The 17,822-nt window shown below is 47.9% G+C and overlaps 1 protein-coding gene across 11 annotated transcripts in view; it reads right to left on the minus strand.

Moving 5' to 3' along the window:
- Window positions 1-17,822, minus strand: part of adamtsl5 (ADAMTS like 5) — an 89,397-nt gene that overhangs the window by 10,841 nt on the left and 60,734 nt on the right. For 10 of the 11 annotated variants that reach the window (XM_068015623.1, XM_068015621.1, XM_068015614.1 and 7 more), the window contains 5 exons: window positions 14,154-14,281; window positions 8,223-8,346; window positions 7,467-7,550; window positions 5,001-5,164; window positions 1,480-1,672 (listed from right to left, as the gene is read on the minus strand). In XM_068015623.1, coding sequence (XP_067871724.1) covers window positions 1,480-1,672; window positions 5,001-5,164; window positions 7,467-7,550; window positions 8,223-8,346; window positions 14,154-14,281 — 693 coding nt within the window. The remainder of the gene's footprint in view (window positions 1-1,479; window positions 1,673-5,000; window positions 5,165-7,466; window positions 7,551-8,222; window positions 8,347-14,153; window positions 14,282-17,822) is intronic. The other variant, XM_068015616.1, reaches the window with a different exon arrangement.

Genomic DNA, 17,822 nt, shown 5'->3' on the forward strand with positions numbered 1-17,822 from the left:
ATATACCGCCTTTCACGACCTCTGAATGTCCCAAAGCTGTTTTACAGCCAATGAAGTACGTTTAAAGTATAGTCGTTGTTGTAATGTAGGAACCCCGGCAGACAATTTGTGCACAGCAAGATCCCACAAACAGCAATGCCGTAATGACCAGATCATCTGTTTTAGTGATGTTGATTGAGGGATAAATATTGGCCAGGACTCTGGGGAGAACTCCCCAGGTTTTCCTTACCTCCCTGTTTTTATATTCTATTCCTCCAGTAATGAACCCCATCACCTTCACTGATTATTGTATCTGTATTTCCAGATCTCTCTGCTTCTCGGCCTCATATAGTTTCCTACCTTCCCTGGAATAAGTGATCTCATTATTCCTCCGACCAAAATTAATCACCATACACTTCACTCTATTGAATTTCATTTGCTATTTAGCCACTCTTTATCTCTTGGTATTTTGGTTCTGTCCTTCCCCATTATTAGCACAGCTGCCCAGTGTGATACCATCTGCAAATATCAACAGCATAACATCAATTCCTGAGTCTAAATCATCTACCTAAATGGTGAACGGCCGTGTTCCCAGCTTGGATTCCTGTCGGACACCACTTCCCACTTTCTACCAGTCTCAGAAACTCAACGCCCACCCTCTGTTTCCTGTTTTATCGAATTAGGATTAGCTCCTCGAATTCCGGCCTCTTGTCCATCCCCCGATTCCCATCGCTCCACCATTGGCGGCCGTGCCTTCAGCTGCCTGGGGCCCGAAGCTCTGGAATTCCCTCCCGAAACCTCTCCGCCTCTCTCTCTCCTCCTTTGAGACGCTCCTTAAAAACCATCCTCTTTGACCGAGCTTTTGGTCACCTGGCCTGACATCTCCTTATGTGGCTCGGTGTCAAATTTTGTATGATAATCACTCCTGTGAAGTACTTTGGGGTGTTTCATTGCATTAAAGGTGCTATATAAATGCAAGTTGTTATTGACAAAGTGAAGGGACTGTATCTTTGCTGGAAAGTTTTGTTGCCTCTAATGTTCCCTCAATCGATTTCTAAAAGTTATTTTTGCTCTGATACAAGTGTGTGCCACAGGTTCTGTTAGCAAGTACAGTAGAGTTGTCAAGGAATTGCAGATTAATCTCCAGGGCACTGCTGACAGCAGGACCCGTGAGAAAAATCACGGCAAAAAGTTGTGTGTTTTTCATTTTATCTGCACACTTGCATCTATTAATTGTAAAAATGTTGGAAATGTGGATAAAATAGTTGTTGCACCAAGAGTCAAGATTAATCCAATTGGGTAACTCAGAGCCTGTTCCCTTTCTGATTGGCTGTGGGAAGGCGGTGCACCTGGAGGATGGACGAATGGTGAGAGAGTGGGGCGGGGCAGCGTGAGGATGGACATATTGGGTGACCAATGATGCGAGTGGGGGGGGGGGGGGAGGCGGGCAGGGTGGCTAGTCATGTGATGAAACCTGCAGGAATACCCGCAGGAACCCACCTGAGCTGGTTGCAGTTGTCACTGGGACGGCACCGGCCTGAATTCTCGGTGCGTGCGCCAATGGGTGAGACTCGTCAATCACTGCAGAATGCGCCCCTCGCACAGCACCCCGGTCTCCATAGTAAAACTGGTATCGATCAGTAGGAAGCCAGTATTCATAATCAATCCCAGAGTTTTGCTCCATCAATAGAACCTGCGGAAAGGTTTAAAAGAGACTCCCGTTTGTTTTGCATCTTTAACGGACTCAAGACGTTGCAAAGTGCTTTATAGTCAATTAAATACTTCTCAAAATGTACTTAGTAAAGTAGCAAACACAGCAAGGAACTTGCACAGAGCAAGATCCCTCAATCCCTCAAGACAAGAATCAGATAATCTGATTTAATAATGTTGACTGAGGGATAAATATCAGCCAGGACATTGGATTATAGGATTACAGGAAAAAGGAGCAGGAGTAGGCCATTCAGCCCATCGAGCCTGCTCCACCATTCAAACAGTTCAAGGCTCATCATCTACCTCAATGTCACTTTCCCCTGCTATCCCCATATCCTCTGATGTCATTAATATCCAAATATCTATCGATTTCTGTCTTGAACATGCTCAATGATTGAGCTTCCACAGCCTTGGCCTTGGTTTAATGTCTCATCGGAAAGATGGCACCTCCGACAATGCAGCGCTCCCTCAGTACTGACCCTCCGACAGTGCAGCACTCCCTCAGTACTGACCCTCCGACAGTGCTGCACTCCCTCAGTACTGACCCTCCGACAGTGCAGCACTCCCTCAGTACTGCCCCTCCGACAGTGCAGCACTCCCTCAGTACTGACCCTCCGACAGTGCAGCACTCCCTCTGTACTGACCCTCCGACAATGCAGCGCTCCCTCAGTACTGACCCTCCCACAGTGCAGCACTCCCTCAGTACTGACCCTCCGACAGTGCAGCGCTCCCTCAGTACTGACCCTCCCACAGTGCAGCACTCCCTCAGTACTGACCCTCCCACAGTGCGGCATTCCCTCAGTACTGACCCTCCGACAGTGCAGCACTCCCTCAGTACTGACCCTCCCACAGTGCGGCACTCCCTCAGTACTGACCCTCCGACAGTGCAGAACTCCCTCAGTACTGACCCTCCCACAGTGCGGCATTCCCTCAGTACTGACCCTCCAACAGTGCAGCGCTCCCTCAGTACTGCCCCTCCGACAGTGCAGCACTCCCTCAGTACTGACCCTCCGACAGTGCAGCACTCCCTCTGTACTGACCCTCCGACAATGCAGCGCTCCCTCAGTACTGACCCTCCGACAGTGCAGCACTCCCTCAGTACTGACCCTCCGACAGTGCAGCGCTCCCTCAGTACTGCCCCTCCGACAGTGCAGCACTCCCTCAGTACTGACCCTCCGACAGTGCAGCACTCCCTCAGTACTGACCCTCCGACAGTGCAGCACTCCCTCAGTACTGACCCTCCCACAGTGCGGCACTCCCTCAGTACTGACCCTCCCACAGTGCGGCACTCCCTCAGTACTGACCCTCCGACAGTGCGGCATTCCCTCAGTACTGACCCTCCGACAGTGCGGCATTCCCTCAGTACTGCACTGCGAGACTCTGCTGTTCTTCAATATAGTGCCACTGGCCGGAGGGTCGGTAACCAGAGCGACACAGATTTACGATAATTGCAAAAGAACCAGAGGGGGAGATGAGGAGATTGTTTTTTACACAGTGAGTTGTTGTGATCTGGAACGCGCTGCCTGAAAGGGCAATGGAAACAGATTCAATAGTAACTTTCAAGAGGGAACTGGAGAAATACTTGAAAAGGAAAACATTTGCAGGGGTTATGGGGGAAAGAGCAGGGGAGTGGGACTGTGGACAACTCTTTCAAAGAGCCAGCACAGGCACGATGGGCTGAATGGCCTCCCCCTGTGCTGTATGATTCAATGGTGTCTTATCTTCATGCACTGCCTCCTGGTTGGAAAGTGTATATGGACGGGTTGTGGGTGAGGACAGGCTGGGGTCAGATGTGATGTCCCTTCCCCATAGGCCCCCCCCCCCCCCCCCGTCTGGTGAGATAACTTGAAGAGAAGCTGGTGTGAGTTTTCCCATTCCGTCTGTTCGGAACACGACAGCTGGTTTAATCTAAATCACATCAGAATAAATATTTCAAAGGAATGCCTGGAACCTCGGAAGCTGTTCTCGATTAACTCTCGCACCATTTTAAACTGGATATTTCACTCAGTTGAACACATTTGTGTCAAGGTATTTTCATTCCTCATGTCGGGATAACTTCCAACCAAATGCCGGCACAGGAGACACAGGAAGAATGTCTGGGGGAACTCAGGCAGGTAGAAGACACCAAGTTTCGCACTTACATAGAAACATAGGAGCAGGAGTAGGCCATTCAGCCCATCGAGCCTGCTCCGCCATTCAATACGATCATGGCTGATCATCCACTTCAATGTCTTTTTCCCACACTATCCTCATATCCGCTTATGTCATTTGTATTTAGAAATCTGTCAATCTCTGCTTTAAACATACTCAATGACTGAGCTTCCACAGCCCTCTGGGATAGAGAATTCCAAAGATTCACAATCCTCTGAGTAAAGAAATTTCTCCTCATCTGGGTCCTAAGTGGCTTCCCCCTTATTTTGAAAATGTGTCCCCTGGTTCTAGATTCCCCAACCAGGGGAATCATCTTACCTGCATCTACCCTGTCTATCCCTTTTAGTATTTTGTAGGTTTCATTGAGATTACCTCTCATTCTTCAAAACTCTAGAGAATACAGGCCCAGTTTCTCCAATCTCTCTTCATAGAACAGTCCCACCATCCCGGGAACAAGTCTGGTGAACCTTCGTTGCACTCCCTCTATGGCAATAATATCCTTCCTATGGTAAGGGGACCAAAACTACACACTACTCCAAGTGAGGTCAAACCAAGGTTCTATACAATTGAAGAAAGACTTCACTACTCCTGTATTCAAATCCTCTTGCGATAAAGGCTAACGTACCATTAGCCTTCTTAATCGCTTGCTGCACCTGCATGTTAGCTTTCATTGACTTATTGACAAGGAAACCCAGGTCCCTTTGTACATCTACACTTTCTAATCTCTTACCATTTAAGAAATACTCTGCACATCTATTCCTCCTACCAAAGTGGATAACCTCACATTTTTCCACATTATATTCCATCTGCCACGTTCTTGCCCACTCACTAAGTCTTTCCAAATCCCCTTGAAGCTGCTTTGCATCTTGCTCACAACACACATTCCCACCTAGTTTTGTGTCATCCACGAACTTGGAAATACTACATTTGGTCCCCACATCCAAATCATTGATATATTGTGAACAGCTGGAGTCCAAGCACTGATCCCTGCGGTACCCCACTAGTCACAGCAATAGGTGATTAAGATGCAATAGGTTGTGAGAGGCAGGGAAGAGTAAGGTTAGGTGAGGAATTCCACAGCTTTGAAGTCTTGTGACTTCTTGGAGATGGAGTAAAGAGTCTCCATTTCAACAAAGTGAATGTGCGGAATTTAATTTTACCATCAGGTGCAGGTCCTCTTTGGTGGGTCCTATTGCCTCCAAACTCTCTCCATGATCTGCTGACCGTTTGTACTGGACTTTGGTTCCAGCTGCAGTGTACATTCCCGGCCAGTTAATGACCCAGTTTCCATTGATGATGTAGTTGTCCTTACTGCTCTGTAACACTGTAGGAGGTTTAACAGGAGAGGTAACGATTCACTAGTGCAAACAGTACTCAACTAAACCATCTGTGAAACACAGAGAGAGGCAGCATGTCACAAAAGAACATAGGAAATAGGAGCAGGAGTAGGCCATTTGGCCCCTCAAGCCTGCTCTCCCATTTAAGAAGATCATAGCTGATCTGATTGTGGCCTCAACTTCAAAAGGTTAATATGCAAGCTAAGGGCTCATGGTGTTGGGGGTGATATATTAGCATGGATAGAGGACTGGTTAACGGACAGGAAGCAGACAGTAGGGATTAGATTAGAGATACAGCACTGAAACAGGCCCTTCGGCCCACCGAGTCTGTGCCGAACATCAGCCACCCATTTATACTAATCCTACACTCATCCCATATTCCTACCAAACATCCCCACCTGTTCCTATATTTCCCTACCACCTACCTATACTAGTGACAATTTATAATGGCCAATTTACCTATCAACCTGCAAGTCTTTTGGCTTGTGGGAGGAAACCGGAGCACCCGGAGAAAACCCACGCAGACACAGGGAGAACTTGCAAACTCCACACAGGCAGTACCAGGAATCGAACCTGGGTCCCTGGAGCTGTGAGGCTGCAGTGCTAACCACTGCGCCACTGTGCCACCCTAAATAAATGGATAAATGGGCATTTTCAAGTTGGCAGGCAGTAACTAGTGGAGTGCCACAAGGATCAGTGCCTGGACCTCAGCTATTCTCAATCTATAGAATGACTTAGACAGAGAGACATAGAGTAATGTATCTAGATTTGCTGATGACATGTAAACTGTGAGGAGGACAAAGAGAGGCTGCAAAGAGATATAGACAGATTCAGTGAGTGGGCAACAAGTTGCAGATGGAGTATAATGTGGGGAAGTGTGAAGTTATTCACTTTGGTAGTAAGAATAGAAAAGCAGAATTTTTAAAAAAAGGTGTGAAACCTGTAAATGTCGATGTTCAGAAGGACTTGGGTGTACTTGTACAAGGAACAAAGACAGTTAGTATGCAGGTAGAGCAAGTAATTAGAAAGGCAATTGGCATGTTGGCCTTCATTGCAAGGGGATTGGAGTACAGGAATAAAGAAGTCTTGCTACAATTACAGGGCTTTGGCGCGACCTGTAACACAGTGTGCAGTTTTGGTCTTCATATCTAAGAAAGGATATACTTGCATTGGAGGCGGTTCAGTGAAGGTTCACTAGATTGGTCCCTGGGATGAGAGGGTGAGTAAATTAGGCCTGAATTCTCTGGAGTTTAGAAGAATGAGGGGTGATCTCATTGAAACATACAAGATTCTGAAGGGGGTTGATAGGGTAGACACTGAGACGTTTTTTCCCCTGGCTGGGGAATCTAGAACACAGGGACACAGTCTCAGGGTAAGGGACTGATCATTTAGGACTGAGATGAGGAGAAATTACTTCACTCGGAGGGTTGTGAATCTTTGGAATTCTCTGCCCCAGAGGGTTGTAGATGCTCCATCGTTGAATACATTTAAGGCTGGGATAGACAGATCTTTGGTCTCTCAGGGAATCAAGGGATGTGGCGAGTGAGCAGGAAAGTGGAGTTGAAGCCGAAGATCAGTCATGATCGTACGGAATGGCAGAACAGGCTCGATGGGTCACATGGTCTACTCCTGCTCCTATTTCTTATGGTTTTATGACACTGATCATCAGGCTAAAGACTGACGCTTCTACCAGCCTCTCCCCCTTCCTCGGCACAGAGTCTCACTGGGGTCCTGGGCACTACCTGGGTTGCAGCTCTTCCTCATTCAGTGTTGGGCCTGGGCACAGTCCAGCTACAGACGGGTGAATGGTGTGGGTCACAATCCCAACATGACACGAGTTCCTGACACACCCGCCCGTCATGCAAATCGAAAGTGTCAGCGGCCCCAGTCCTGCCCAGCCTCTTATACACACACTTATTCACTTGTGAAGAAGTGTTTCCTGACATCACCCCTGTATGGCCTGGCTTGGATTTAAAGGTTCTGCCCTCTTGTTCTGAACTCCCCCGATCAGAGGAAATCATTTCTATCCACTCAACAAATCCTAAAATCATCTTAAACACCTCTGTTACATCACCCTTTAATCCTCCATATTTGTCACTGACCCACAGACTCCTCCTGTGTGACCTCACACAACCCTCAGTGCACTCACAGGCAAAAGCCCGTCCAGAAGAACAAATTGTCAGACACGAGATCCAGCCAATGTTGACTTCACTTCCAAACTGGATGGTGGGGTCAGGAGTAAGTTAAAGTTTTAAAATATTAAATTTTAGAAAAAAGATAATTACTCACCCAGATAATTGCTGCTGTTGTCGGTCACTTTGATGTAAGTGGCACCGGCTGGGATCATGGTAACCTCATTATATTCAAACGAGCCTGAAGGTAGAAGGAACCGTGAGTGTCAGAAATACAGGGAAAGGTGCATCAACCCTTATACAGAGACACACTGACACCAACACACGGACACACAGACACAGACACAGACAGAGACACAGACAGAGACACAGACAGAGACACACACACAGACACACACAGAGACACACCGACACCAACACACGGACACACAGACACAGACAGAGACACAGACAGAGACACAGACAGAGACACAGACATACTCATACACACATAGAGACACAGACAGAGACACACAGACACAGACAGAAACACAGACATGCGGAGTCACACACACCATGCACACACATACAGATACAAATAGACACATACAGAGAGACACAAACACACACACATATGCAAGCAGAGACACACAGACACACATATACGTTAAGGAGACATCCCTGGACTGGGTATGACCCATTCACCAGGGAATGTCAAGCAATCACCAGGTCTGAGCTGTGGAGTGATGAAAACGCTCCGATATCGCTGTCACGTGTTGTTCCGGCTGCCACACAGACAGACACACAGACACTCATGCACACACACACAGAGACACAGAGAGACACAGACACACACACAGACACACACACACACGTTAAGGAGATGTCCCTGGACTGGGTATGACCCATTCACCAGGGAATGTCAAGCAATCACCAGGTCTGAGCTGTGGAGTGATGAAAACGCTCCGATATCGCTGACACGTGTTGTTCCGGCCGCCACACACACCACACACATCCTCCTTCTCCTCTGAGCCTAGAATCTGACCACAGCCGATTGCCTGAAAGAACAAAAATCAGAGACAATAACAGAAAACACCGGAACACACTGGAGCGCCTGACATCACCAGAACAGGAGGAGGGTGGATGAGGAGTTGAGACAGGATCTTTCCACTCAGTGCTGACACACCTGCTGTATGATTCTGGGAACACCTAGACTGGGAGCCGCAGCAGGGGCCGTGGGTTAGAAATGCTACAAAACTCCACCTCTTGGAGACAGAGCAGGGAAGATTCCCCACCATGGGGAGAGGGGCATGAGGGGACTGGGAGGGTTGGTGACCAAGTAAAATCATCCTTAATCCTCAGGGTCCTGCTTCATACTGTGGACTGGACATGATGTATAGAGATCACTAAAAGCCAGTGTATGGAGACAAAAAGTAATGAAAAAGGCTGATCGAGCACTGACTTTTATCAAGAATGGTGCTGAACATTGTGCAATCATCAGCGAACATCCCCACTTCTGACCTTATGATTGAAGGAAGGTCATTGATGAAGCAGCTGAAGATGGTTGGGCCTAGGACACTACCCTGAGGACACCTTCCATCACTTTACTGATGATTGAGAGTAGACTGACGGGGCGGTAATTGACCGGGTTGGATTTGTCCTGCTTTTTGTGTACAGGACATACCTGGGCAATTTTCCACATTGCAGGGTAGATGCCAGTGTTGTAGCCGTACTGGAACAGCTTGGCTAGGGGCGCAGCAAGTTCTAGAGCACAGGTCTTCAGTACTATTGCCGGAATATTGTCAGGACCCATAGTCTTTGCAGTATCCAGTGCCTTCAGTCGTTTCTTGATATCACGCGGAGTGAATCGAATTGGCTGAAGACTGGCATCTGTGATGCTGGAGGACTTCAGGAGGAGGCCGAGATGGATCATCAACTCGGCACTTCTGGCTGAAGATTGTTGCAAATGCTTCAGCCTTATCTTTCGCACTGATGTGCTGGGCTCCCCCATCATTGAGGATGGGGATATTTGTGGAGCCACCTCCTCCAGTTAGTTGTTTAATTGTCCATCACCATTGACGACTGGATTTGGCAGGACTGCAGAGCTTAGATCTGATCCGTTGGTTATGGGATCGCTTAGCTCTGTCTATCGCATGCTGCTTACGCAGTTTGGCACGCAGATAGTCCTGTCTTGTAGCTTCACCAGGTTGACACCTCATTTTGTGATCTGCCTGGTGCTGCTCCTGACATGCCCTCCTGCACTCTTCATTGAACCAGGGTTGGTCTCCTGGATTAATGGTAATGGTAGAGTGGGGGATATGCCGGGCCATGAGGTTACAGATTGTGGTTGAGTACAATTCTGCTGCTGCTGATGGCCCACAGCGCCTCATGGATGCCCAGTTTTGAGTTGCTAGATCTGTTCGAAATCTATCCCATTTAGCACAGTGATCGTGCCACACAACACGATGGAGGGTATCCTCAATGTGAAGGCGGGACTTCGTCTCCACAAGGACTGTGCGGTGGTCACTCCTACCAATACTGTCATGGACAGAAGCATCTGCAGCAGGCAGATTGGTGAGGACGAGGTCAAGTATGTTTTTCCCTCGTTTTGGTTCCCCCACCACCTGCTGCAGACCCAGTCTAGCAGCTATGTCCTTTAGGACTCTGCCAGCTCGGTCAGTAGTGGTGCTACCGAGCCACTCTTGGTGATGGACATTGAAGTCCCCCACCCTGAGTACATTTTGTGCCCTTGCCACCCTCAGTGCTTCCTCCAAGTGGTGTTCAACATGATGGAGTAATGAGTCATCAGCTGAGGGAGGGCGGTAGGTGGTAATCAGTAGGAGGTTGCCTTGCCCATGTTTGACCTGATGCCATGAGACTTCCTGGGTCCGGAGTCGATGTTGAGGACTCCCAGGGTAACTCCCTCCCTACTGTATACCACTGTGCCACCACCTCTGGTGGGTCTGTCCTGCCGGTGGGACAGGAGATACCCGGGGATGGTGATGGCAGTGTCTGGGACATTGTCTGTAAGGTATGATTCCGTGAGTATGACTATGTCAGGCTGTTTCTTAACTAGTCTGTGGGACAGCTCTCCCAACTTTGGCACAATCCCCCAGATGTTAGTATTGAGGACTTTGCAGGGTCGACAGGGCTGGGTTTGCCGTTGTCGTTTCCGGTGCCTCGGTTGATGCCGTCCGGTTTCATTCCTTTTTATTAACTTCGTAGCGGTTGGGTACAACTGAGTGGCTTGCTCAGCCATTTCAGAGGGCATGTCAGAGTTAACCACATTGTTGTGGGTCTGGAGTCACATGTAGGCCAGACCAGGTAAGGACAGCAGATTTCCTTCCCTAAAGGACCCTTAGTGAACCAGATGGGTTTTTACAACAATCAACAATGGTTTCATGGCCATCATTAGACTAGCTTTTAATTTCAGATTTATTAATTAAATTCAAATTCCACCTTCTGCTGATTCGAACCCATGTCCCCAGAGAAATACCCTGGGTCTCTGGGTTACTAGTCCAGTGATAATACCATTACGCCACCTCCTACCCCTATGGAAAGAGAGAAAGTACTTACTGTTGGGAGCAAGGAGGCAGAATCTAAAAATTAGAGCTAAGCTTGAAGAATTTTCAGACAAAGTGGACTGGAAATCCGGAACTTTCTTCCTGAACAGGCTGTGGACACTGGAGATCAATTGGAGCTTCCAAGACCGAGATCGATAGATTTTTGATAGGCAACGATATCGAGGGATATGGAACAAAGACGGGTAAATGCAGTTGAGGGACAGATCAGCCATCATCAAATCGAATGGTGGGAACGGGACAAGTGCCTGAATGGTCTCCCCCTGCTCCCATGATTCAATAGTCATGGGAACTCGGGGAGACACAGTAACCTCGGGGAGACACAGTAACCTTGGGGATACACAGTAACCTCGGAGAGTCCTTGGGGAGACACAGTAACCTCGGGGAGACACAGTAACCTCGGGGAGATGCAGTAACCTCAGAGAGATCTCGGGGAGACACAGTAACCTCGGGAGACACAGTAACCTCAGGAAGACCTCGGGGAGACACAGTAACCTCGGAGAGACCTTGGGGAGACCTCGGGGAGACACTGTAACCTCGGGGAGATGCAGTAACCTCGGAGAGACCTCGGAGAGATCTCGGGGAGACACAGTAACCTCGGGAGTCCTCGGGAAGACACTGTAACCTCGGGGAGACCTTGGGGAGACACATTAACCTCGGGGAGACACATTAACCTCGGGGAGACACTGTAACCTCGGGAGACCTTGGGGAGACACTGTAACCTCGGGGAGATGCAGTAACCTCGGAGAGACCTCGGAGAGATCTCGGGGAGACACAGTAACCTCGGGAGTCCTCGGGAAGACACTGTAACCTCGGGGAGACCTTGGGGAGACACATTAACCTCGGGGAGACACATTAACCTCGGGGAGACCTCGGGGAGACACTGTAACCTCGGGGGACCTTGGGGAGACACTGTAACCTTGGTGAGATGCAGTAACCTCAGGGAGATGCAGTAACCCACAACTAGTCTCCTTTCACCTCAGCACTGGCTCTCAATCCAATCCAGAATGATGAGGTTACAGGATCCTCTCCCCTTCTGTCTTTTGTCTGTCCAGTTTGATTGCCATCTCCCCTGATGGTCCTGTCTCCTCAGGAAGGGGCCCAGGGTGTCTCTGAGCAGAGATATACTCAGCACCGGAGGACGAGTCAGGGAATAACTGAAAACACAGGAGCACAGTAGAAAGAATGAGGAGAGGGAGGAAGGAGGTCAGTCATTGACGGTGCAGTGAGAGAATGGTGATAATTGGAGGAGGGATGGACACAGGCTTGGTGGAGAATGTAACTGAGATCTTGGGGCCCCTCTCCGTTTGATACACTGCTCCACTCACAGAACTGCATTTCTATGGTGCCGTCAACATCCTAAGGCAATTCACAGAACATTGTCAAACAAAATTTGACACCGAGCCACATAAAGAGATATTCAGACAGGTGACCAAAGGCTCAGTCAAAGAGGTCGGTTTTTAAGGAGCATCTTAAAGGAGGAGAAAGAGAGAGGCGGAGAGGTTCAGGGAGAGAATTCCAGAGCTTAGGGCCCCCAGGCAGCTGAAGGTACAGCCTCTGATGGTGGAGCGATGGGAATCGGGGGATGGAGAAGAGGGCGGCAAATCCCTCAGGTGAAGCTGCTGTTTCTGTTATTTGTTAAGGACGGACTCTTAATCCACATCTGCCAGTGGAGTATCTGACATTCTGTGAGCCGGATATTCACCCGCTCCTGCGCTGGACACGGCCACACTCTCCCTCAGAGACGAGAGCTCAGGGAGAATCCCCAGCCTGAAACCACCCATCACGGTCCCGAGTGAGTCTTGCCTTCCGACGCAGGATACATCTGGATTACAGAGTCACCCCCCCGACTCGCATTAAAAACCTGCAGTGTTCTCATGGAGGCACCCGTGGGTTATGAGCTGCCCCTGACCCCAGCTCCGACCTTTTGTTCAAACTGTTTTTCCACGGCAATATTTTTCTGGTTTATTTGATAAAAATAGAAGAGAGATTAAAGATGTGGAACAGGTCCCAGAATATAACTGAAAAAAAGTTTGCTCTTTTCACGACCTCAGAACGTCCCAAAGTCCTTTACAGCCAATGAAATGCTTTTGATGTGTAGTCACTGCTGTAACGCAGGAAACGCAGCAGCCAATTTATACACAGCAAGATCCCACAAACTGCAACGTGATCATGACAACGTGATAATCTGTTTCAGCAATGTTGATTGAAGGATACACCCACCTGAAGGGATAGCTGGGGCCTCGGTTTAGCATCTCATCTGAAAGACGGCACCTCTGACAATGCTGCACTCCCTCAGTGCTGCACTGGGAATGTCAGGCTGGATTTTATGCTCAATTCTGAGGAGTGGGAGTTGAACCTCCAATCGGCTCTCTCAGAGGTGAGAGTGTTCCCCTGTGTGTCACAGCTAACAAGAGCTGTGTAATCTGAGGCCTCTAATTATCCCACACTTGTTAAGGTTTCAGAGCCCTTGTTGTTTTGTAGTTTTCCCTTCCTCTGCAGAAGGCGCTGACTCTCGCTGGGGCACGTGTTCCACGAGGGGCAACCTGCCTCCAGGAGTGAGTGTTAGCAAGCTATTGGGCCATGGGGTGCATCGTAGCTGAGCCTGACTCCTTTCTCACCGTAAGACAGACAGAGATGGGGAGCTCGAGGTCTTGTTGTGTTTCTCTCCATTCCGAGCCCAGGCCGGGATCACGCTGCAGGCTCGGTTAGCAGCAGCTCCCTCAGCACGGCCAGATGTACTGTGGGATCATTCTGGCCTGTTTGCCTCAGGACCATTGCAGGAAGTGCGAGAAGCACTGAAATGCTGCTTGTCGATCAATGGTGCCAAATACATTTGTCAGCTGAGGGTATTCAAAATCCAGACGTTGCTGTTCTGACCCGTAAATAAAAATGAGTAATAGGTAACATGGTTGGTCATGTGACCTCAATACTCAGTCACACGGTGTGTTAACATTTTTGTGTGCTTGTAGAATAGGGTGACGAAAAGCAGAGAAGGTGAGGGTTTTTTGACCATTGTGGCTGGTTTACTGAATGGCTGTAGGTGTTTGTTCAATAACTATCCACCTGTGTCAGTACATTTACCTGGATTGTGTGTGAGCCACTTTCTACCAACGTTAGTCCATGCGGTTCAAACTGTCTCGCTGTCACCTCACCGGGGGCTTGTCAGTGATTTCTCTTGGACAATGCTAGTGGTAAGTCTGCCATCAGCTGCGAGTGCCCTACTGGTGTGAGCCCCCTGGCACAACACGTGCTGGGCCCTCTAAACCCTGCCTGCAACTTACCAGGCACTGCCCATTGATACATACGCCATCTGCACCAGCCTCACACTTCGTCCCGTCCAAGACCCGACCAAAATTGTAGTAAAAGTTCTGCCCTTTGGCTAAACAGCTGAGCTCACAGGGGCTGGAGGCTGGAAGACAAGTCAAAGTGTACGTCAGCCGTCGCAAATACACCGATACAACAAACTGCTTCACTCGGGCAATTTTCACAATGTCTCCTCTTCACATTTTCAAAAAAGAAAAAGAAAGATTTGCATTTCTCTAGCGCCTTTCATTAACCATCCCAAAGCGCTCTACAGCCAACAAAGTTAGTATTTTTTGAAGTAATTGTTGTAATGGAGGAACCATGGTGGCCAATTTGCGCACAGCAAGATCCCACAAACAGATATAAAGATAATCTGTTTCTTTTTAGTGACGTTGATTGCAGGATAAATATTGGCCAGGACACCCTGCTCTTCTTCAAAATAGTGGGATCTTTCACGTCCACCTGAGAGGGCCTCTGTTTAACACCTCATCCAGAGCACGGCACCTCTGACGGTGCAGCACTCCCTCAGTACTGCACTGAGAGTGTGAGCCTGGATTATGTGCTCAAGTCACTGGAGTGGTGCTGAGTGAGAGTGCTAATGGTAAAACACGACAGGGATGTGAATGAGAAAAATGGGAGTATTTCCTGCCGTTTGATTGGGGAATATTGTGAGGTAGAGATAACGGCGATAGATCACCAGTCTGCATAAACCACGATGAAGTCCTGAGTTCCCTTGGCTGGTTCATCATAAAAATGGCAGCTTAAAACTGCCAACAATGCTGATTGTGAGAGGAACTCAATATTCCTCCTTCAAGTGAAAGTTTGATCAAAATGAACATTTTTCCATTTTCAGAATCACTGTCAGATCAAAGGTCGAAGAGCTCATGCAACATAACAAAGGCAGAAAATGCCAGTTACACATCATTTGAAAGAGGAAATATAGGTTCACGTTTAAGGAGGAACCCCTCAGTAGAAATATTCCACTCATGGGGAGAATCTTTCTTACGAGACTGATTGAAACCAGCCAAGGGTCAAATTAAATTAGCAACATAATGCAGCCAAACACTGAGTAATTCTCGAGGTAACTTCTGGAGCGAGATGTAATTGGAAGGGGAGAGACAAAAGCAGACAGATAGAGAGAGACAGGTACACAGAGAAAAAACAAAGACAGTGAGAGGCACACAGACATGGGCAGACAGAGGAACTGAGAGAGACAGAGAAAAGGAGAAACCGAACCAGGCAGTCAGAGACAGAGAGAGAGAGTGAGTGAGTGAGTGAGAAAGAGAGGGTAGGACAAGATAAATAGAATGTGGGAGACAGTCACAGTGAAAAGTAGAGAGATAGAGACAGAAAAAAGGAGGAAGATAGAGGGAGAGAGAGAAAAAGGCAGTCAGAAAAAGACATGGGAAAGAGCAATGTTGCAAGACTATTAGAGAGAGGAAAGCACAGAGAAACAGGCAGCGAGCGAGAGAGAGAGAGACACACACACACACAGATATGTACACACACACAGATATATACACACACACACACACATATACACACACAGACACACACACACACACAGATATGTACACACACACAGATATATAAACACACACACACACACATATACACACACAGACACACACACACACAGATATGTACACACACACAGATATATAAACACACACACACACACACACACACATATACACACAGACAGATATACACACACACGGACAGATATATACACACACAGATAGAGACACACACACAGATATATAAACACACACACACACACAGATATGTACACACACACAGATATATACACACACACACACACACAGATACACATACACACACAGACACACACAGATATGTACACACACACAGATATATACACACACACACATATACACACACAGACACACACACACACAGATATGTACACACACACAGATATATAAACACACACACACACACATATACACACAGACAGATATACACACACACGGACAGATATATACACACACAGATAGAGACACACACACAGATACACATACACACACAGACACACACAGATATGTACACACACACAGATATATACACACACACATATACACACACAGACACACACACACACAGATATGTACACACACACAGATATATAAACACACACACACACACATATACACACAGACAGATATACACACACACAGACAGATATATACACACAGATAGAGACACACACACAGATACACATACACACACAGATATACACACACAGACAGATATATACACACAGATAGAGACACACACACAGATACACATACACACACAGATATACACACACAGACACACACAGATAGAGACACACACACAGATACACATACACACAGATATGTACACACACACAGATATATAAACACACACACACACATACACACAGATATATACACACAGACAGATATACACACACACGGACAGATATATACACACACACAGATACACACATACACACACACACATATACACACAGACAGATATACACACACACGGACAGATACACACAGACACACACATACAGACACAGACAGACACAAACACACATACACACACACATGAGAGAGAGAGAGGGAGAGAGAGAGCGCGTTATCAGGCAGGAGGTTTCATGCACTGAAAGAAATATCATTTTGCTGCCAGTCTAACTCCCATTCCCAGTGATGATAATTCTTGACTTTGCATTGAAGCTGTGAGATTGTCTTCCCATTTCGCCTTGGCGGGAGTCAAGGATTCAGTGTGCCCAGGTCCCTGTGCCCTTAGCGCCGTCTCTGCCCACCCACTGTCCCTCCTCTGCTTCCAGTACACAACCCACAGATCTCTCAACTGGGTGTGAGATTGTTGGTCATGAGTGGAGGTCCCTAAGGGAAGAACCATAGTGTGAAACTGGCTCTCTCTCTCTCTCTCTCTCTCTTGCTAGCGTATTAGGAGAGTTTGTTCTGTATTGCTGAGCAAAGTTAAATACTTGTAAATCCCAGAGCCAGTAAAGAAAGATGTTGCACCTTTATCACATTCCAAAATACTTCACATTATTTTCATTACATTCTTTTTTGAATTGCAGCTTCTCTTTCTGGGAACACACGGGGATCCAATTTTATGTACAGCAAGATCCCACAAACGTCACCTGACATGGCACACCAGTTAAGCCACTCATAGTGGTGTCAGTTGGGAAGGAATGTTGGTCAGGATTCCAGGGAGAACTCCCTCACTCGTCTTCAAATAGTGACCGTGGGATCTTCTCCATCCACCTGACAGCACATTTCATCTGAGAGACAGCCACCTCCGGCAGTGCTGCACTCCCACAGTGCTGCACTGGGAGTGTCAGCCTGGATGTTGTGCGCAAGTCTCTGGAGTGGGACTTGAACCCACAACCTTCTGACTCAGAGACAAAAAGCACTGCCCACTGAGCCCTGGCTGACACTGAAAGGGTGAAGTCCACCTGTGTAACACTGACATATACATCATAGCCATACTCCAGCAACTTTAACACAAAAACCAGGCTGGCACACACTCCTAGTGCAGTACCGAGGGAGTGCTACACTGTTGGAGGTGCCACCTTTTGGATGAGATGGGGCCCCATCAGCTGTGAAGCGGTTTGGGACATC

Source organism: Heterodontus francisci, chromosome 35, assembly GCF_036365525.1.
Source record: "Heterodontus francisci isolate sHetFra1 chromosome 35, sHetFra1.hap1, whole genome shotgun sequence".
Lineage (NCBI taxonomy): Eukaryota > Metazoa > Chordata > Chondrichthyes > Heterodontiformes > Heterodontidae > Heterodontus > Heterodontus francisci.